General features: G+C 41.0%; 1 protein-coding gene across 2 annotated transcripts in view; it reads right to left on the bottom strand.

Annotated features, from left to right (window-relative positions):
• The window catches only part of LOC120796480 (protein bicaudal C homolog 1-like), a 55,517-nt gene that overhangs the window by 19,023 nt on the left and 13,503 nt on the right, over positions 1-22,991 (bottom strand). The window contains exons 2-7 of one of the 2 annotated variants that reach the window (XM_040139380.1): positions 20,050-20,096; positions 12,799-12,868; positions 8,622-8,701; positions 7,361-7,519; positions 5,760-5,813; positions 1,470-1,652 (exon numbers count right to left, since the gene is read on the bottom strand). In XM_040139380.1, the coding sequence (XP_039995314.1) occupies positions 1,470-1,652; positions 5,760-5,813; positions 7,361-7,519; positions 8,622-8,701; positions 12,799-12,868; positions 20,050-20,096 (593 nt within the window). Of the gene's footprint in view, positions 1-1,469; positions 1,653-5,759; positions 5,814-7,360; positions 7,520-8,621; positions 8,702-12,798; positions 12,869-15,844; positions 15,895-20,049; positions 20,097-22,991 lie in introns of those variants that run through there. The other variant, XM_040139381.1, reaches the window with a different exon arrangement.

Below are 22,991 nucleotides of genomic sequence, written 5' to 3'. Positions count from 1 at the left end.
GTCTCACACCACCACCACATAACATAGCACACATATTCCTCTAATCCTCCAGCTTTCATCTGGCACAATGCCCAATCTTGACTGACCCCTTCAGACCTACCACACACTCGGGGGCTGTGCTGCAGCGCACAGAAATATGCACATATTTAGTGTACACAGAACAAAAGGAATGAGCACAGATGCCAAAGGTATGCAAATCCAAATAGAAGTTGACAAGCATACATGAATAAATAAATGCAGAGATGCATATATGCCAAACTGAAATGAGCTCCATACTGTTAACAGAGGCCTGGCATTGGTAAAAAGAGAGGCGGTGGGTATGATTTCTTGCCAGAGATGATGGGAAGACTCCTTGGTAGGCTGTAACTAGACGCAACGCAGATGCCAATTCAGGAAGCTCATACGTAAATTGTACGGTATGTTTATGAACATACACAGCTGCAGAAAGGAAACACTGCAAGGAACTCTAAAACCATTTTAAAATAGAAATGTAACTCAGGACAGATGTTTGGACTTGCTGGTACAGTAGTGGGCTTAGCTTAAAGAGCAGTGTCTCCAGAGCAGTGTGTCAGGGTTCAGCCCTCCACTGGAGAGCTTTCCAGTTCAGACAACCAAACATCTCTCAGCACTCTCTTGCCCCTGTGGTGCTGAAAGTAATGAGGCAGTTTATACGAGAGAAGTTAGGAACGCTGACAGTGTTGGTGGGCCTTGACATGGTGTGGCCCTGGAATCCTTTTCCTGGTCTGTGGCTTGCCATGCAAACGGCTGGAGAGGAGTGAGGGTGCTAATGCAAATATTGTTACTCTCTGAAATGACTGACAAGGAGTCCACAGGTCAGGGTTCAGTTAGTTATTCAAGCATCTTTAATACTGGCTGTCGGGGGGATTATTACTTTACAATTTGGTCTCTTCGTAATTTCACTTCAATTTAAAAAGGGAAAAATCCAAACTGGTCAGTAGAATATCAGAACACAGACAAACATACTGTAGTTCTCTAACACGGGAATTAGAGCATCAATACTGAAATGAACTGATGATGTGACTGAGCTGGTTAATTAGTAGCTGTGTGCTCATAAGGAATTTACATCTAGCACTGAAACAATTAGTCAATGTAGAGAAAAATATAGCACAGTGTCTCCCGATGGTTAGACAAATGTCAAGTGCTGTCTTCAGTGTGAGACTGTGCGCGTACGCATGTGTGACTGAAAGACAAACTGTAAAGGACTTTGGCTTACAGTGCTATTAAATGCACTCCATGGTTGTCTCTTTGAAGGCAACAGCTGGATCTTTTCACAAAATAATTTGTATGATTTGCCAAACCTGTACAGAATTGTTGGTTTACACTTAGATTTTTGTGTCTGATTAATTTCTATGCATCAACCAAGGAACAAAGAACACTGATAATCCAATTCACACAACTATCGGACACGTCCAACAATCTTCACTTCATAATTACGAAAGCCTCCTCACCTTGACTGCGTTGGCGTTATTCTGTGAGCCCCGAACCACGCCCGTGGCCCTGTAGAGACGTGTCGGGGGCTTGAAGGAGACTGTGAGGTTGTAGGTTTGCGAGATGTGCTGCACGGTGGGGGAGCTGGGGTCAGACTGCATGATGGCGGGAAGCTCAAAAGACAGCACAAGAGGGAGCAGCTCCTGCAATATGGGGGGACAGAAGGGGAGGAGAGAGGGGGGAGGATGAACATCCAGACAGCGAGAGAAAGCACATCATATTTCTATGAGCATGGTGTCACTGAAACACCATGACGGCTGCTGGAATACTGCAGTTATCTGAAGTTAGAAAGCCTGTCATTATTCTGTCACTGCTTCTGCAAAAGAATAGGGAAATGCAACATGTACCGACCGTTTTCTTAACAAAATCGTAAAGGGTACGATACAGAGTCCTGTATCATACTGTGCAGTTATTTTGACTTGATTAAGACCATTTGGACACCAAGTAAAAACACAGAAGTAAAAGGATGATTTTTTTTTTACAAAGTGTAAACTTTAAGTGTAGATGTTAATCGATGCACAGACATAACAATACTTCCTTTAGCAGAAGGGGGCACGTAAATCTGTCAGCTCAAATAAATTGAGAGAAGTTAATCAACATGAGCACAGCAGTGCCTGAAATAAGAGACACACCCTTTGTTACAGGAAATATGCTATAGTGTGTACTGTAGTGGTATCACTGGGGTTCCTTCAAACTACTACTATAAAATCTCAGCAACACATCAGCGGTCTCTGATCTGTTCAGTCTAATACATTAATTTGAAGTCATTGAACCAAACCGCAGGAGCAGCAACAGACATTAGCTGTTAGTCATTTGTATCACAGCCGTATATCAAACAAAATAGTTGCAGACAGGAAGGCCGCGCTCCATGCCTACACATACTTATGCATGCATGGGAGAGAAAACACACAGGCACACACCCATACACAGACAGACTGAAGGGGAATGTACACGTACACACTCACAAAGAAGGGAATGAATACACGCGCTCTCACACACACACACAGCGTTATCCAAACACTGACTCTTGGGCAGAGCTCCACTATGGTTTTGGCTGCCAGTGAAGGGCAAGCAGCATGAATTGCTCCAACCAAAGAAATGCATCCCTGATCAGTCCCATATGCGCTTGGCCTTACATTTATATCACATATCAGCACTCGCTCTCCGAGGGCTCAAGAAATTTAGGTCAGCACTGAGGGTAATGCAATAGAGGACAGGCAGAACAGCAGGAGTCAGGCGCTGAATGAAGAATAGGCGGGTTTTTATGGTGGAGCTGACCTCAGCTTTTTTTAAAGTCTACCTGGCAGATATAAGTTTCATATGTATTCAATCTGAAAGTGCTGTTAAAAGGCCTCAGTTCTCCTGACATAAGGGTGAGAGACGAAAAAAAAATTAAAATACCTTCAAGGTAAAGCAACTGGCCAGACCTTTCGTCACCTGCCTGTCAGCTCCACGTCTGAGAAATCCCCCGAGAATCCATCACCTCAACAACCGACTCGTTACAGACTCAAACAGATCTCCAGCCAAGAAGGCCTCAGAAATACAGTGGAGGTTACAAGTCCACTAAAGTATAGCTGAATGTTAAAGCGACATGATGTTCATTGCTAATGCAGCACAGCGAAGGGAAAAAAAAAACAAAAAAAAACAAAAAAAACAGGCACAACGCAGCCACTTCTGGTTTCCAGAGAGATGGGGACGATGCTGTCTGAAGTCCACCAAGGATCAAAGACACAGAATACTGTATAGTCTGTAAGTGCTCTGCAGTACCCTGGGAACTGAAGAAGCCTTTTGGATGAGAGGTGAAACGTATTCAAGAACTTCAACAAAGTCCAGTGGCCTTCGCAAAGCACTTACAGAATACCATGACCTGGATGACAGAGAATCTTCACAGACAAGACTGTATAGTGTTATGCATTGGCAACCTCAACAGTAGGTAACAAACAATGTGGTGCCTTAATATCGACACAATACACCTTTCAAAAATCTCCTTTCATTCCTTTTTTTAAAAATAGATTTAAGGAATAGCTTGATATTTTGGGAAATACACTTTTTTCCAATTTCTTGCAGAGGGTTAGATGACAAGATCGATACAATTCTCATTATGTATCTTTCCGTTTAATATGAAGGTGGAACCAGGTCGTCAGTTAGCTTAGGTTAGACTGAAAACGAGGAAACAGGAAAAAAATGTAAAAATGACAATTTGCCATTATAACTTGTAAAACTGCAACCTGTCCTTATTTATACTTCTTTTTTTTTTTTGATATCATGTGGGTAGGCGGCAAATTTTTTAAATCTTTGGACACGGCCAGGATAGTGCCAAAAACTATTCCTTTAAAGCAAAACTTGTGCAGACACAAAAAGGTATATGCTTGTAAAATGTGATGTTAATTAATGAAACATGTACATTTGTTTTTTTCTGGCTAAAAAGACGATTTCTGAAGTTTAGAAAAAAAAAAATCCTTCAATCACATTCACTCTGGACAAGTTTTTATGACTGAATAAAGACAAAGATGCTTTGTAGATGAGCATTTTTCTATGTACAGAACTGAAAGTGGACAAAGTGCAACAATGAGATGAAAGAAAATCTCTCCTATGTGCGCCTTTCCCTTGCTGCATTTCATTAAATCGCCACCAGGTTAAGTGATGTACAGTAGCTCATTCATGATTAAGGTTACGTGTGGAGGGACTGTCTAGTTGTGAGTATTGAGTGTTTTATGGATTAGCATTCAAGGTATTTGGGGCTCTTGGAATGAGGCGGTTATCAAGGTCTGGTTCCATCAAAGGAGGCCAAGCTGACTGAGGGGGAAACCTGTCTTTAGATCCACCCCACTCATCCGCTGACTGTGTTCTTTGGAGGCCAGAGCAATCTTTGTGGTCCTCTACAGCTTATATTATAAACCCCTTTGTACAACACTGGTATGGTTAAGGTTTGACTTTCTTTTTTTTCCCACCGATAGCAAAAAAAAAAAAAAGAAAAAAAAGTAGATGAACTGGGTTGCGGCCTGCTGCTTATGAAAACATCCATTAGGCACGGAGAGGTATGGGTATGCATACATGCTCACATTTGCCAATACACACTGCACAAATATCCAGCGTGACCTTCTCTTTTTCCCTCTCTCCCCTCATCACACACACTTAGTCTTTCTCACATGCGCACACAGCCTTGTTGCTTTTGGTCAGTCCATGGTGGAGGAACGTGTTCACTGCAGTGAAACTGCTGCTGTGTGGAAATACAGCAAAAGTTCATAGATGTAATAGTTCACACGAGCATAGAGGTCCTTCTGCCCAGAGAGCTGAGGCCGGAGGTCGAGCTTCTAGTCAGAATGAACTCAAGATGGAGATGAGGCTTGAACATGGGCTGGAGATTGGCCTGCGAAAAGAGCTGAGGCTCTCGTCTGTATTTTACAATTGTGTGTAGGGAAGTGGTCTGGGAATAAATTAGGAATGTGCTTGTGGCTTAGAGGAAGTGGTGAAACTGTGCCTGGAGTAGACAATTACCTACTGTAATACTGGTGCTCTTCCATTTGTAGGATTAGGTACGCAACTTGGCTGTCTTGAGTCTTATTGAGGAAGGAAGTTTATTGAGGAAGTAAACTGTTTTGAGAGATGCAACTGGGAGCCAATCAGTACACTTCAACAGAATCCTGCTTTCTCCTCTGCTCGTGTTATTTTGCCATGCAGCTATAAAACAAAAATATAAACAATCAAGATTTCCTGAATGAGAGGTCAATCCTTCCTCCTCTCTCAAGTGTTTGCAAATGTGAGAACCTTTCGATTTTGCATGTCAGAGTTCAGTCTGGTTCAACTCATGCATGAAACAAAGGATGCGGGTGAATTTGCTTCACTCCCTCCTACATAGAAATTAATGGGAAATGAAATCTGGTCTGAGTGCACCATAATCCGTAAAACTAATCCACATGGCTGCTCCCAAGCTCAACAGGGTTATCCTGTGTCCAAACTGAGGCAGCAGCAGCCATATGTCTAGCAAAAACATGACTGCTAGGAACACACTGATCATTCCGCTGCAGGAGTGGTTTCTAAAGTTTTTATGGATGTTTGACACTGTAAAATTTGGTCGGTACTGAAATCAGTTGCAACTGTCAGAAATTCAAGCCGACCACTATCGCCTTGCTGCATGAAGGTCCAAAGTACAACCCTACAAGCCTGCCTGGAATGGATGTTAGATACTCAAAACCCGGATTTTGGATGGAGTATCCCTTTAAGACATAGGCGGCTGAGTTCCAACTTACCCTTATTTTTACTCGAGCTGCCTCGACTCCTCCTGGCTGACCTGCGATGGACACCTGTTAACAATAGAAAGAAACGTATGTAAATCAGCTAGCTGGTTCTAACCCATTCCAAAACAAATAATGGCTCAGACCTTTGCAAATAGTTGCACTTAATTTCAGTGTTGAGAGCAAAATCTAGAACAAACTTCTTGAAAATAGGATGTTTAAAAGTCCTTCTCTAAACTGAAAACTAATACCTTTTTGTGACATATTTTGTGTTCATGTTTTATATTCTTGAATCACATCATTACTAATACCATGAATCTAACCTCATGATTAGGAAAATGGCCTTCACAATTTAAGTAATTTACTCTTTAACAGAACCACCAAGTTGAGAGGCTCGAAATGAAAATGCTAATAAATAGTCTCATTAGATTTCTCCTCTCTCCTCTGTCTTTTCCCTCTTTAATAGGCAATTGCCAAGAGAACCAAGAACTGATTCACAGTGTTACTGCTCCACATTAAATAAATCCCATTTTGGGGAGCTCTTATTGAAAAAGAAACAACTAAACAAACATAAAGCAGGTCAGTCTGGTTCATCTCTGGCCCTCATTACTTCCATATGAGCAAAACACATAAGTACACAAGGCAGAAGAGTTTGTAAAATGAAAACCATTGTTAGCCTCATGTTAGCAATCATCTGCCCTGCTGAAGTGTGCTTAAACAATATCTGATTTAGATTTTTGATTTTCACAGCTGTCTATATTTTGTTACCACCACTGCACTTGCTCTGTATGTCCAAAGCTCTGCTGCAGTGAGAACACTTTTGAAACCAGAAAAAGACTGACTGGCTGCTTCAGGGCCCTTGGGCATAGAAGGCGTCTCTTGCTACTTATCAGCCTATACTTGCGTCATTAGAGTAAGACTCGAGGGGTGTTAAGTCTCTGAGAATCGGAGTGCTGAGAAGTTTAATGGCGTGCACAGGGATACCACGATGCAAAACTCAGAGATAAGGTTAAAATCAGTAAAGTAGACCCTGGAAAAAAAAAATTAACGAACTTGTCAGCACTTTCATACACAGGTGCACTGTAGAACACCTGGGGCAAAGATAAGTAGCCAATGCTGTGGCTGGCAGTGAGCTCTCCCGAACTCCTCGTGCTACACTTTAATGGTAATTATAGCAGGATCCTACTGCTCTTCTAGTGAGTCCAGCCAAAACACACCGGTTTCCTCTGGGCTGTCCAAACAAAACAGCCAACCAGACCAACTCTCTGCAACCTGTCCAGTCAGAGACCCAGTGACAGTTAGTAAATAGACTGGAGTCATGCATGCTCAGATTAAAAAACACTTTTCAGGACCTAAAACCTAGCAACCTAAGCTGCTACTGAAGAGAAACAATTGTGAAGGGATGATGATAGTAAACACTCAAGCCAGCAGAATGCAATACACTTACACTCAAACATAATCACGGTGCAATGTTGTGGTTCATTAGATTAAAGCAAAAATATTTAATGAGGCAAACTCATCAAACCAGCCAGCAGTAAACATCTCATTCTAACCATCTATCTCTCGAGCCTCAGTGCGACTGCACAGTAAAAATCTGGGTTTTTAACTCCACAAACCTGGTTGCTTTTCTCTGTCTGGTTGTTCCTGTTGGAGTCTGGGAAATGGATGTGGCACCCCGTCTCCTCCATCACCCTCTTGATGTTGTTGCCACCTTTGCCGATAACGTGAGAGTGCTCTGTGTGGGAAACGTCCATCTTCAGAGTTACCCTGTTACTCTAACGAGCAGAAAAGAAAATGTTAGGGTAAAATGAAGATCGATAACACTTGCAATAGTTCTGTGAGTGGAGTATGGTATTAGAAAATGTGCATGTTCTCATACGTGAAAGGCACTATAAACAAATATGGAAATTACAAACAAAAAAAAAGACAGACAGTCTGACCAATTATTTATAAAGTGAATTTCGTCCACTCCATTCATTGCTAGTTGCACTGCAAGTAATATATCGTTGTAGCTATAACTGTCTTCCCTAGATGACGTGTGTACACTGCAGTCAATAGTGTCCCTTAGGAATCAATATTGTAGCCAATATCACCACAGACAGCTTATAAAACTCACTATATAACCACCATTTTCGTTCAAATAAAATTTGTCTGTTTTTAAGGCTATGCGATATTTTAAGGTGTATAAAAAAAAAACATCAAGGACGACAGGACAAACTGCACTCTCTAGTTCGCACCCTGCCCGTCTGAATATAAATGTTGCTTTGCTGAAAGTCCAGTGCCGCAAGTGCCCCCTCTACTCCATCTAAATAGTCACAAAACTTACAATTTCCTCTCTTTTAAACACTTTCACATGCTGCAGTCATTTATAAAAGAAGCAAATATGCAGTACTCTTAAAAAAAAAAAAAAAAAAATGTAATTACCAAATAACTCTGTTGTGTCTGCCAGACTAAAAACAGCCTTTCCGTGACAAAACCAAATGAAATGCTATAAACTAAGCCAATCGCACGTTGCTCTTTTGTGTGTGGCTGTTTCAAAAGTGCATGGATGGTCGCCTGCCCCCAGGGGGTGCTACATGTGCAGTTGCCCAGGTAGGTGATTTCTTGTGTTGCCGTGGCAACGAAGCCTTCATCCACACACTCCAGTCCACAACAGGATGTCAGTATGTGGGCTAGATTACTGCCAAGTTGCACCACACTGCTGTGTGCAATCTGTCACTTGGACAGCAGGAGAGCTGGTGAAATACATTCCGTCCAGCTGAAGGCCAAGATAGAGTGAGAAGCAGAGACACGGAGAGCAAGAAAGAGGACACAGGGAGAGAATTACACACATCAACATGAAGTCCATCTTCAATGTGATAAAGATGCATACTGTACCTTTGTGTCAAGGACAGACATAATTCTGTCTTTGGCTTCCCTCACATTCTCCCTCTTCCCGCACACCTTGATGTGTGGATCTGCAGGGAATGACAGGGGAAAAAAAAGAAAGAAAGGGAAACATTAAGAGCGAGAGAGACAGCATGTGTTTCACACGTGCGAGTGTGAATGAATGAGTCAGTGCTGATAAATGGACAGATAGAATGTGAAAATTGGTCACAAGTTAAACTCCATTTAACCAAACATGACACAGGAGTCTGAATTTGTCTATGCACTACAGCGTCAGAAAAAAGCTCCGCAACAGTGATTGCTGCTTTGATATCTGCCGAGTCACAATAAGTCGGCAAGTAACCACATGGCATGGGAAAAGGGAGAGGGGCTATTCAGGTAATCCAGTCAGTCAAAAGAGCCCACAGGAACAATGTGAGCTGAAGATAACGGTTCTTCTTCAATTTAGCCTCAATAGAAGACAGAGGCAGTCAAGTGATAATTATCATGTCATTTTCCTGAACCTCATTCTGTCATTCAGTCCCTGCAAAAATATCAAGTAATTAATTTTTCAGCTTTTTTTTCAGACTTCAGTTACACAGAGTCAGTGTCCACGTGTGTGCGCTTTTTGTCAGCTGACACACACAGAACCAGCGCTGTCTCCTCAAATTCAAGAAACGACGAGATATCAACCCAGGACAGAAACTGCGCCATCCTAATTTTCTGTGTAAATACACTGAGTGCACGCACAGAAAGGCCCTAATAGCTTGAGCAAACTGTGCTCCCACAGACCTCTTCAGCCTCGAAATACCTCAGTTAAAATAACCAAACACCGCATAGCAAAACCATTCAAAGCTAATGCTTGTGTCTGTAGCCTACATCTGGTTGTGCTGCATGCCGGATGCCTGGAGAACTGAAATGTGAAAACACAAACACACATGAATTCAAATGTGCACACACATGCACTAAACACCCACGGTCCATTGCCCCTGTGTTAACCGTACTGAGCTGCAGGAAGTCCGGTAAGCCCCATTCCAGGAATACCCCTCCCCACACGCACACACTCAAACACACCTCAGACTTAAAGTATAGCCGTCACACAGGGCTCACTGGAACAGATTTATTGTTACAAAGTCACTGGGACCTTGGAGAAGCCCACAGTTGCATGTCTAAGCTTTAAAGGAGCTTGCATGTGAAAAAAAAGCTTTAACAGTGCAGATATGAGAACACCTAGAAAAATATGGTCAGAGTATTCTTTGCAATGGCAAGGGAAGTTCCAAATTTACAGAATGTTTCTGATGATGTTTAACTACCAGCATCAGCTCACAAAGCCAAAACAAGTTCTCCATGGAGCTGAAAAATCGAGGAGAGCACATGATCTCAGTCGTCTTTAGAAAGCAGCGGAACGTGGGTTGGCTAGAATGAAGAATTCTGTTGCTTTTAAGTATCAGAAGGAGCTCCAGAGCCCTCTGTTAAATGGGCACTGGGAACTATATAACCACAGAGTGCCAACCAAACGCACCGATCTTGTTAAAAGTGTCACGAGGGTCAGGCAACCTCAACACAAAATCAAAGACATGCTACATCACACGAGGGAGTAATAACAGCGCACACACGTTTTGAGGGGTAAGAACTAAACAAAAGCCAAGCTGCAGTCTGAGACAGGGAAACAAAACAAAGGAAAAAGAGCAGAGAGAGCGGTCAAAGACCTATCACAGTCTCATCACCGGTTCCAGGAAATTTTCCCATCATTCAGCTGTTGCCGTGAACAATAGAAATCTCTCAACTTCTTCCTGCGGCACCCACTGTGACCATTGGAGGGAGTATGGTTCTTCCAGTTACTAACCTGCACAGCACATCTGGCAAACATTAGCCAGCCTAAACGAGTGTTGCAGTCGTGATGTCGAACACCCCCGCATTTTTAAAATGGACTGCGATGTATGCTCTGTTTTGATGATTGATTGTGGAATAAAAAATGAACACCTTAAGACTTAATTTGGCACACATAACACCTATAAAAACAATCACAAACAAGAGTAGACTTACAGCTGCAAAAGGTTAGTGTTTTCAACTGCACAGATTTTACAGAGTTTCACGTGACAGAGAGGAAACCTTTTGACCCTGAGTTCTGTACTGGCAAGGCTAAAGCATTTTTCCAGCTAGGGACTGCATTTGAAAATACCACACAAATGAAGGGAATTAAGTCCTTTTGGCTTGGCGTTTCTCATTCAAAACATCTGTGGAAATTTTGAAACAGACAACTGGCAAGCAGGAGTAGTATTAGGATATTTATCACATAACAACAGAGCAAACATCAAGTTTTTAGGATTAAAACTTGCTTAAAAACACAAAGACGGGTCCATTGCGGCAACCACTTTGTTGCACAGTTCTGAGGTTGCAACACAGACCTGTCTCGTGCATGAGCAATATGGGTCCTCACTGTATTAAATCACTGACAGCATACTGATGATAGCTTGCCCCTCAGGCTAACAACTGGCCTTATCACACTTATGCAGGTGGCAGCAGTGGCTACCTGCAGGTGACAAATGAAAAAGGAGGAGCTGGCATTTTGATGGAGTGTGGCCCTGTATGGGCAGAGGTTACAAACGTACAAATCCCCTCACATCTGCCGCTGTCCTGCCGAGTGTAACTCATTCCAGACTGCACATGAAAGACAACACGAATGAGAAATTCCAGGAAAACGAGGCAAACTAACACCCTTAGAGAGTATGAGTTTAGATTAGGATAAGTGAAAATAATGTTTTACCTTGCACCAACAAAACATCTACGTCATAAGCTATTTTCCGGGCAGACAATGGCAACGGTGTGAGTGAGTTTTGTGTTGTCATAGCCTGTGTTACACGATCAGGGAAGAATGGAATGTGGCTCGTTACAAGTAATTTTCCTGACGGCTTCTGTGAGGTTTAAACCTCCAGGTGATACATCTTCAGTTATCCTGAGTAAAATTTAGCGCCTGGTGAATCTGTAAGAAGCAGAATATTCTTTATTTAGCCTCTTGCCCTTGCTCTTCCCCTCACTCCCTTCCATGAGCCCAGGTTGTTGAAACGCACAGTCAGTTCCACAAGTCTCATAAGATAAACTAAGTGATTAACCAACACTCTTCCTCTCTGCTCCTCTTGGTCTATGCAACACAGAGGAAAAAAAAAAAAAAAAAAAAATCTGACAGACTCCAGATCATGGGTCAGAATTTTAAATATTCCCACTTCCTACACAGAACATCATTCCCAGGTGGCGTTGGAGGCAGGTTTTGTGAATGAACTAATACTTGGCGTGAACGGATAGTTTTGTGTGAATGGATTGCCAGGACTTACAGTTGATTAAGTATCCAGAGGGAAAAATGTTAAAGATTCTGATGTAACCCTGTCAACTATTTTCTGTACAGAGTGAGTGAGGAAGTTACGTAATGACATTGGATTCCACATCTGGCTTGAGGACGCTCAGTGGGAATTCTCCTGAGAACAACAAATTGGGCACAACTACACCTACTCCTCACCCCCTGCCTAAACCACCCCCGGAAGAGCTTTAAATAACCGTGATAATATTTTATTGGTGACACAGCGTAGGAACAACTTGGCTAATAAATGTGTGAGATTCAATACAAGCAACTCCCACCCCTCTGCCTCTACAGCAAAATCACAAATTCCTCAGTGCAGATGAAGTTGCTGGTTTGTGGGGGACAAAAAAAAAACTCAAGCTTTCTTGTTTTCAAACTTCTGAATTAACTTTGTAATAATGAAAGCTAGCGCAACCTTAAAACACATTCCTCTTGTTGGTCTGAGTCCAGTGACTTTACTGAGAACATATTTCTGGTTAAAACAACATTGACTCATAATCATTAACCTGTGTTGTTACTTAAGATTCACACATTAGGTTTAGCTGTTAGTCTTGTTGCTATACAGCTTATAAATCCCTTGTGAGTATTAGTGAAAGGCAGTGAAGTAAAATGTTTAAGGAAAGTCGTGAAAACTATTTTGCTGAAGGGCAGAACTAATGGCAAGATTGATCTTTATTTGAAACCACATACACACAGCCTCTAGGCCTGCCATTTACCAAACTCTCAAGTTGCACGAGGCAAAAGCAATGTAGGCAGGTTTGGGATCCACCAAAGAATAATCTAAATATGGGACTCAAAAGAAAAAAAAAAAAGGGGGGGGGGGGGGATAGTTACCTTTTTTGGACTTGGCTCCAATTTTCAGTTTTGACGGCCAGGCTATCTGCGTTTGGGTCTCATCCATGATCTGGAACAGAGCGAAAGAGAACTGACATTAGCTTATCACATATATCAGTATTGGCAGATATATTGTGTGTTTGCAGGCAAAAACAAGCAAACAAACAAACAAAATACAATATTGATTCTTCAACCTTGACAATCAGGATTATATAGTTTTATAGCAGCACACCCTGAACTCCATTGCTTACATCAGTTTGCAGCTTGAGTCGGCAGAATGTAACAGATTATCCTCCTATATACAGCATATGTTGATCATGATTATTTCATACATTAATACCAGTATTGGTGACAAAAACTTGGGCTTTAGTCAGTATTCTACTGGACCTTTGTAGATTTTTTTCAGTGTCTAAATGTGGATTTCACTTAGCTTTAAGTGTTGCCGACTCTTCACTGAATCTCCTGGGCTAACAAATGTGAATTTTGTTGTCTTTACATATTTAACAAGGTATTAGCAGCCAGCAGTTACAAATAAAAGCCTTACATGATGAAAATTGGGGCAGAATGCTAAAAAAATTTAAAATTTAAAATAGAAAAGAAAAGAAAAAACATTAAGTTCTGTTGGCTTAGGAACATAAGAAAAATGCTATCAACAATCTATGCGTAAGCTCTTTCACAAGTGTAGTCATTGTAACCAGGAGCATATGTATCGATGTGAAAAACGCAAACTGCTGGCGGTACAGAATTAGTAAGGGGCTGGTCAAGATGCTGTCAGCAGTCCAATCAGGGTAAGTCAGGAAACCCGCTGAAAACTGCCCACATGAAAAGCGGTTGATGTTCGTGGAAAGTAGAAAAACTAGGGGAAAAAAAAAACTGTCAAACCTTCCGCAAAAGTTGAGAAACCGACATGCTCTCTCCTAACGGCTCTGTCCTCGATGTGCACTATCCTTGTTTTCACAAAGGTCCTAGGGTGTTTTGTTTGTTTTAGTACTGTCCAGGGGTTTGTGTTCTCAGGGTGAAGAAGATATGAATTTTTCTTCTTCAAAGCCACGTGACAGGCCTGTATTCTTAGGGAAACTGGTGCACAAATCTAAAAGGGAAGTGCTTAAATTCCTCCATATGCTTTTCTGGAAGTAGCATGGTCTGTTTGGCATCCTTTACGACAAATTCTGACAGCGTAACCACTGCCAGTCTCACACACCTGTAAAACAGAGAGACAGCTTTGCTCTTTGCTCGGCAGCTATATACTCAGGGTCCATGATGGTTGACTGGAAGCCCTTTCAAGCCTCACTGATTTTCTACAACATCCTAAAACCACATATAAAAATGGACAGCCTTGATGAGCAACAGCTTGAGGTACCTCTGTTTCTAGAAATCCAATATAAAACTAGAACCTGAATTCAGGAGTGCAACTTTTTAAAAGCACCTTGCTATTTATCAAAGCCAGCTGTACGAGTTATTTATTTTTTTTAAGGGTTTCTATGTTGTAAATCCACAGCAGAAAATGAAGAGCTATCGAAGGAGAGTTTGTCCGTTCTTTAGCAAAGCAGGATTCTCCTCACGAAAACTCATAAAACAGGCCAGTGTAAGCCGATGAAATCACTACAAAACACATTTGTACAACAGAAGTGCTTTTTATGTTTTGTTACATTCTTCCTTTCCTCTCCTAAACTCTTGGGTAATCTGTGGTCATAATCATTATTATCTAACGGCAGAGAAACATCCGTCCAGACATTCTTATGTCGTCTCCCGCTTCTGGCTCTATGTTTACGTCCAGTTTCTAAGTGAATCACGAAATTAGAAGAACTTTGATGATCATTCTGTGCCATGAAAATAAATCCCTTTCAGATGATCTTGCTCAGCTATTTTTGTGAGGAATTCTTCTGGGATATCATTAAAGTGACTGAACTAAAAGCAGTTCTAGCTTTATCATCCAGTATGCTAATGAGCCCCCTTTAATGTCCTCTGATTTAAAACCTTCTCTTCCCTCCTCTCTGAAATATTATCACAAGTCCTGCAATAATATTATCAGTCTGTTCACTCAGATGGTTTTACACACAATGGAATTTAGGCCTAAAACCAAAATCCGATGAGTTCTGTGTTCCTGGATTTAGTAGCTCGAGGCACAAGCAACTGTAATCTACAACATGACACCGTCCCACGTCGTCTGGCATATGTGAGAAAGGACAATAAATCACAAATATCCCTGTAGCTAAATGCAAACCTTTTCTTCATTAACTGAGGTCACATGTTCACACCGACAGCTGGATGTATCACAAACAACTTTAAAGGACATTCTGTTCTCAGTGATAAGGAGAAATTCCTTACTTTTGCCTCCAACTTTCAAATTGTTTGGCTTTTGTTCTTAAAGTCAGTCTTCTGGGACAAGGGCAGATGTGTCTGGATTTTGTTGAGGAGGCTTTTGATTTAAAACGAAATAACACTACTGCAACCTTTCAGACGTCGTTGAAATTACATTGGCAATGTAGAAGCAAATGGCAGATTATTCACTGTGAGATCCAAATAAAAATGTCATTAAAAAGTGCAAATTTACAATGAAAAATGGATTTTTAGTACTTTTCAGCAACTGTGTAAAAACAATGTTTTTCATGCGATGCACTGTGTAAACCCAGTACAGTAAAAACTTATGATAAAAAAAAAAAAAAATGACAAAAGTAACATCATATCAGGAATAACTCCAATTATACTTTCCTAGAATTATCAAACTTTATGGCCTATGCCTCATCAACTTTTTCTCTAAAAAGGGCCTTGTTCAGAGAGACCTGTTTCCTGTCCAGTGTTGCTGTTCTTGGCAGCGTCCTGCAGATGGGACTGATTTCTAACAGACCACACACCATTTTAAAGGGTGGATGGTGTTTATTTTTATGAAGGAGCAGGCAAATACCTCTCAAATGGGTCAAGATATTTGCACAAATTAAGTTACCTTCGCATTTAGTGTTCCACCCTTTCTTCTCTGCCACCCCACCCTTTCTGAAATGATTAAATACATAAATGACTAAGGTTCTGATCGGTTTCAAGGCACGACCTTGACATGATGATTGGTTCTCAGAGGTCTGCAGCTGGTGTGTGCAGACGTGTGCGGAGCTGTAGGTGAAATCAAACAGATATTATATCAAACAACAGATATTATTAAAGTAATGTCCTGAAAGACAGCACATCTATTCAAAACACGTGACTGTGTGGGTACGTCTGCATGCGTGGACATATAGCAACAGCGGCAATCAACATGGCGGAGGCATGTTTCCTGGCCCGCACTGCAATGGTGCAGCTGTTTATTCAGCTGGAATGTGTGTGTCTGTATGTCTGTGCATGTGTGTTCGGGAAGGGGGGCACACAGGGCTGTTGGGGGGGTGTAAAGACTTTGTGCGCAGAGCTAAGAGACTGACTGAGGGAAGGGCAGGGCTCAAAGCTGACAGCGTTGACTGAAACCTTCCCACGAGACTCAACAATCATAACTGAGTTCATGTTAACAATCCAAGTGCTAACTTGCAGCTGAAGCGCCATTATACCTCGTGGCTATTGATAACATATGCATGGTTGTAAAAGGGCAGCACAAATTTACAAAGACGACACTCCTGCCGAAAACCAAGACTCATTCATTGCAGGAAGCACAATAAACTAATTTAAACTGCTTGATAAAACACAAACATTTGTTTAAATATATTTTGCTTTGATGGCACTCATACTGACCTAGTTATGTCAACATCTCACAGTTTTATGCCAAACAAATATTTCATCCTGACAGTTAACTTTTCCTATTTGTCCTGCGTCTGCGCAGCGAAATACAAGATGCACCAATGCTATAAACGAAATGAAATGATTTAGGCCTGGCCTGAGATCTGAGTGCACTGGCACTTACATATCATGCCTGGCATTGTTTACAGAACCACAACTCCTGGGAAAGAGAGATGGAAGGGGGATCACAGATGAACTGGATAGGGGTTCAAAGGCATCTCTCAACTCAAATCCACTCCAAGCTCTTCTGCGGTAAACAGTTATCGCCTCAACCAGCCAAGCTTTTCTGCTCTTCACTGTCCCTCGGCTCAAGTTCTGCACAGCTCTCCAAACAGCTTATTGGCCTGTGCCATGAATTGACACTGAAACAGTTCACAATCCAAAACTTTCACCGCAAAACAGTGTGTTGAACTGTCCACTGACGCAGTTTTTTTTTCCGTTAAACAATCAAGCACGTCACACGTGGAGAAATCCCCATCTTAAACCAGACTGATAGCAATGACACACCAGTGGTTTAATAGAGTTAAAAGATGAAATAATATTAAATCAGGAGGGACGAGGCGAAATGAGGGGAGAGCAGGAGGGAAAACCCGAGGCTGAGATAGGAGACCAAAACGAAGACTGAACAGAAAGACGGGCATTTAGTGGGTGAAATTCCACCGTGCGAGCTGCAGGCACTTGCACATAGCTAATTTCCCAGCTGTGGTACCCTCCTGTCGTCCCACTTTGTCTGCTATCCTCTTTACGCTTTCATTAACTACATGAAGAGGGTGGACTGTTTGCTCTCTCATACAAAATCCTTCTCAAGGAATCAAAGGAAGTCCAGCAGACACTGAGTAAGAGAGTTTGATCAACCACAGCGACTGGGGAAAAAGTGCGGGGGTGGACCATTTTATGTTGCTCTCGTCAGCGACTGAACTCTGAATCTCACTGCTGAGGCAACTACAAAATCTCATTCCCAAAGCCTTGGATGTAACAGTATGTGCGTCAGAAATGACCATATGCTTTCTTGTCTGAGGCCGAGAGTTGCTATGCATATACTTTATTAGTCTCCCTGAGTGTGTGCGGTACATGGGTGTGTTGGTCGGGCAGGAAGCAGTCCAAGTAAGAGTTTCCATTTTCATCAACTTCAAGGTATTTCACACACCTCATCCATATTCTTTCAACAATACTGTTCCACAGTCGCACTCATTGTTTATTTTCCTGACTTTAATTGGGCATGTATGGTGATCACGCTATCAGAGGGAAACTCTACAGAGTTATCCAAATGGAAATTCTACAATAAAAACACGACTTTAGCTCTCCTCCTTTACTGCTCCTCACCAGCCTGCCAACACAAACAGCTGCACACTAACTTCTAATTGACAAATTAACCTTTGGTAACCACCGTTTCTTTGAACGAAGTGTGACAATATTTAAGCCAGAGACTTTCAGAACCATGACTGGCAAAGATGATACACCAAGAGCCGTATTTTGTCAGCATAGCTTTTATGGAATGGGGGTAGACACCTACACCGGATATCTTAAACATTACAGTTATATCCAAACCAAAAGAGGTGAAGAATATATATCTAGAGTTCCTGTTAAAATTCCAAGGAGGGGGATCTTAAAAGGCGCCTGGTTTGCATTACTTGGGTTTTTGAAAAACTACTTCAGGGACAGTTAAATTGCCTCGTTCTTTGACATTTATCTCAGCTTCCTAACCTCCAAAACCAAATAAAGAAAACAGATAAAAGGGGAATGCTAAAACAAACAGCTGTCCATCATTTATTTCATTAGAGCCCATTAACATACGACAGAGGGAGTTTAACATACTCAGAAAATTGAATTTTAAACACAAAAGAATCCACTTGAGATACTTAAAAAGAACCACATGATTTACAAGATACCTTCATAGTAACTGCTGTCAAAACTCAATTAAGGCTAACAGTTAACTCTGATTGTTGAAAATGTGATTGTTTTCATTCTCAGTGCCATCTGATCAGTCTCGTCTTGATTCATTTCAATATGCCGCTTCATTGATCATGCCAATACTGAAATTAGACACCACCACACACACACTTCAACGTGAGTAGTTGGGTGTAAATTAAACAAATGGGGTGTATCGGGGTAATTTGTTTGCCAGTTCATAAGACATGTACACACTGTCAACTACTGTTAATGGCTGTTTTTCCCAATAATGAGGTCAAATTTTGCTGCACAAATACAATGAATTCTTTCTCGATTATGTTTGGACAATAAGACAAAACATTTATCATGATTTTTTTTTTTTCTCAGATAGATATACAGCTCAGTGAAAACATTTTAGGCACTTCAGATGTTTAGATTCTTATCCATCAGGGAAGCCAAAATTCATTGTCATGCAGCATGACAACAACCCTAAACATAGAGCCAGAGAAACGTCCTCAGTGACAAGAGGAACAAGTAGTCCTGAAACAGATTTTCTGGCCCCCCACAGAGCCCTGATCTCAACATTATTTCAGTCTGGAATTACATTAAGAGACAGAAGACACTGAGACAGCCTTAATCCACAAAGAAACTCTGGCAAGTTCTCCAAGATGTTTGGAACAACCGACCTGCCAAGTACTTTGAAAAACTGTGTGCAAGCGTACTAAGGAGAACTGGTGCTGTTTTAAAGGCAAAGGGTCGTCACATCGAGTATGGATTTGATTTTTTCTGTGTACTGCATTTTGTACGAAGTTAATGAATAAATAAAAGCTATTTATCGCATCATTTTATGAAAGCACCAGTCTCTAACTGTCTTATTGAGGAAATTTTCCATTACAGTCATAGTTTTATTAGGTTTATACACTACCCAGCCCTGGTCAGGACTAGCTGTAGAAATAGAGCCTGATGAAACTCACTGCAGCGTGATGAATAAATGGTCAGAATTTATTTAATTGTTAGAGACAGAGGACTTAATAGGACATGTATGTAAAAATATTATTTGTATGAATGACATATTAATTCATAAAAACAACTATTTAAACTCTACATTAACTCTGACACGGTCACACACACTTGACTGATCAGTGAGGACTAGTGAGGCAATGTGAGCAAGTTGTCACTAAATGATAATAAAAAAAAAAATAAAAAAAAAAATTCCATTCAAGACTATTTAAGATCACTCGAGCAGATCCTTGTTTCATTGCACATAATGAAGCTTCAGAACATTAATGAAATCGCTGGCCTGATCAGGCCTGTGTTTAACCGCTCTCACTTCTTAGACTGTGGGCATAATCTGGTATATTATGGTACATTATGTAAGTGAGAAAGGCCCAGGGTGTTGTGTCAGCTGTGTTATAGGATCAGAGCCCTGGAGTGATTTAACGTCACTTTCGTTCCATTGTGTTTGTTTGTTTTGATTCGTAATCACGAGTGACTGGAGGAGCACCTGACATCTGCTCCCTCACCAAGAGAGAAGCACTGCTCAGTGGGCTTGAACACAATCCAAAGACAAACCAAACACTATCCAAGTGCAGACTACACACTCACCTTCTGAAAGAAATCCTCCCCGCCATTGACCCTCCCCTCGGAGGCAGCTAGAGTGAGACAGAGAAAGAGAAAAATAAATTCATAAAACCACACAGACCTACTCAGTTCTTAATACACAATCTAACCTTAACACGGCCAAATCACACACAGATTATCCATTCTCCTCAAAGTGTTACGGTATCTTCACTCGGGGCAGTGTCTATGGTGGATCTCAATTTCTTTGGATATTATGTTTGGCAGGGCTACTGATGCTTCTCATTTGCAGAAATGGAATAAAATGTTCCAAGTAATTTTCTATAATCCTAGAGATTGGATATAGCTTCCGTGTAACAAATTGATGGATACAGTGAAAACATTTGGGCATTTTACAGTAGCCGTTAATGGAATATTTCATACCACACTTGGGTCAACTGGTGTCGGTTTCAAACTTTAAAAAAAAAAAAAAAAAAAAAAGGGCTTTCATACTTTTGAAATTCGCCTGTCAGCATACTGTACACTGCCGGCCTTGGGAACTGGAGTCTATGAAAACTTGTGAACAACCCGTAAACAAAATAAGCACTTAGGAGAGCCCTGGTGTTTTAAAGTAATTTTCCAAACAGGTAAAAATGCCAAGAAAATCCCTCAGCTGATACAGTAAGCTGGATAGAAACAGATGGCCAACTACCAAAGTAAGCTAGGCCTGTAGTTACTGAAAAACATCTGCAAATCCTTCAAACTGTGGCAGCTCTGTCGATGCAGAATACATATCTGCTCTCCAAGGAGAATTCTCATGTTCCTCTATCATTTGGGAGTACAGGGAAAGTTTAATGAGGCACTTCAGCCAGTGTTCTCGAGATGGATCTGTTGCTGTCTGTGCAAATCTGGGTCAGGAGCAGGAGCCGAGTCGAAGTGGGTTATACAGTTCAGTCATAAATGTTGCACAAACCAGAATGATACTATGACTAAAAGAAAACCAATGTCCTGCTGTGTTTCATTTTTAGAAGACAACTTTATTTCGGATAAGCAGTTGATTGATATCGAATTTAAAAGTGATTAAGGACTTTTGATTTCTGGATTGAGCACATGGCGCTGAAGTGACTGCCTGACTAATCCATCAGTCATTCAACAATGATTATTAGCAACTATTTCTATATTCAATTCAACTTTTACGTTATTTTTTTTGATGCAAAAATATCAAAAAGTTCCAACTTCTCTTTTGTAGGGGTGTGTTGATTTTCTTTGTCTTATGTGACAGTAACTCTGAAAAACTGTCGGCAGAAAATAATTGGCAGATTAACTGAACTAGATAACCAAAGAATTTTTGGTGTATTGTGAACATATATCAGCTAAATATGAGTTCAGGGAAAAAGGATTGTGCTTGTGTTTTAATAACGACTAACGATAGCTGAATGATAACATTTTCTCCTACAGACTGAAAATGTGTCATGGTTGTGTCAAGTATGAGTCACAATTGGAGATCCTTCCTTAAAAGCTCTAAACCTCAAATCTACAAATTTTATGTAAAATTTCTTTAAACAAAAAAATCGGTTCCCCTTAGAAAGAATATATCATACCTGCAGTGCACACAGTACCATGATGATGATCACCATGTGAAACCCGGGCGTGAAAAGCATTGCACATTTAAAGGAAATAAAAACCCTCACTGAACAGTTTCATTTTCAACCAGACTCAACATTATGGCCTTTAGCAATGCAGCAATGTCTACATCATAAGCATTTAACACATGTTTGTACTTACGCAGGCTGCCCAGTAAACAAGTCCAGGCCACAGTTTACATAGAAGTGGAGAAAGGTCTGCCTTGGCTTGAAGGGTAATTTAATTTCACATATTTGTGTACATCGAGTGCTCAGCATTCCATTACATTGATAATACATGAATTTAAGGAAACTTAAGAGGGATGTAGATTAGAAACTGATGGCCAATGTAGTGTAACACGATAGTTTCGCAGCCTTTCGGATTCAGTTTTCGTAGAGCGGTTACAGAAATGAATGAAATATTCCAACCACCAGCTATCACCCTTCTGTCATTCTTATGCTGCTTAATCTACTGCATAGCTTCAATTCAAACAGGACAATGTCCAATTCAATACTTCGCCCACAAAATAAAGAAACAGCCTGCCAATCCACTGACCTCTGACACGTCCTATTATGCCACTGTTTTAATCACATCCCTTGCTTTGGAAACATAGTAGTAAGAGGAAAATTCCTACTGTTGTGACTCCCATGGAAGAGCAACATTAACTGATGGAAACTGTGACAGATGGGGGAAAAAACAAAGTTGCTGAAACAAAGTTTACTGCTTGTTCAGATGCTTCAAGAACCTCCAATCTTTGTTTAAAGTTAAAGTAATTTTACCTAGTGGCTGATGCTCAGAGTGAAAAATCAGATGACGGATAACACAGATAATGGTGAAGAAAGCGGAAATGGCATGCAGCTAGCCCAAAACACTGACGTGGACTGAAATTGACACTTTAATATTTTATTTACGCGTTAATGAATCGGAAAAATTATCAATACATTAACTGACGCTTAAAATGAGCGTAAGCGGCAGCCCTAATTATGGCTCTAGGGGAGGATAAAACAGTCTGAGCTGCATTCACACAGAAGCAAATACTGCACATTTGATTCAACTAGATGGCAGAAGGTTCAAGTGTTTACATCCAATATTTAGTTCAGTATAGAACAGCTCTGACAGAAGCACTCAGTTCCTAGGTGGCCTGAAATTATCCAAGATTATGAAAGACCCTGTTACTGGAGGCGTTTCCTGTAAGAACTAAGAAAAAACAAAAAGTGCAATAACATCCAACAGTCTTTTTTTCCCCACTTGTCTACTGAAACAGTTTAGTGAAGAGAGTCAGCTGCTCTTTTTCTCTGTGGTTTCTAATCTTTCATCAACTAAACAAAAGTAAATCCCAAAAGGTAAAATCTCTGTCAGTGGCAAAT

This window comes from Xiphias gladius, chromosome 11 (genome assembly GCF_016859285.1).
Source record: "Xiphias gladius isolate SHS-SW01 ecotype Sanya breed wild chromosome 11, ASM1685928v1, whole genome shotgun sequence".
In the NCBI taxonomy this organism is placed as follows: Eukaryota; Metazoa; Chordata; class Actinopteri; order Istiophoriformes; family Xiphiidae; genus Xiphias; species Xiphias gladius.
The sequence above is the reverse complement of the archived record's forward strand: the minus strand, read 5'-3'. Positions and strand labels throughout refer to the sequence as shown.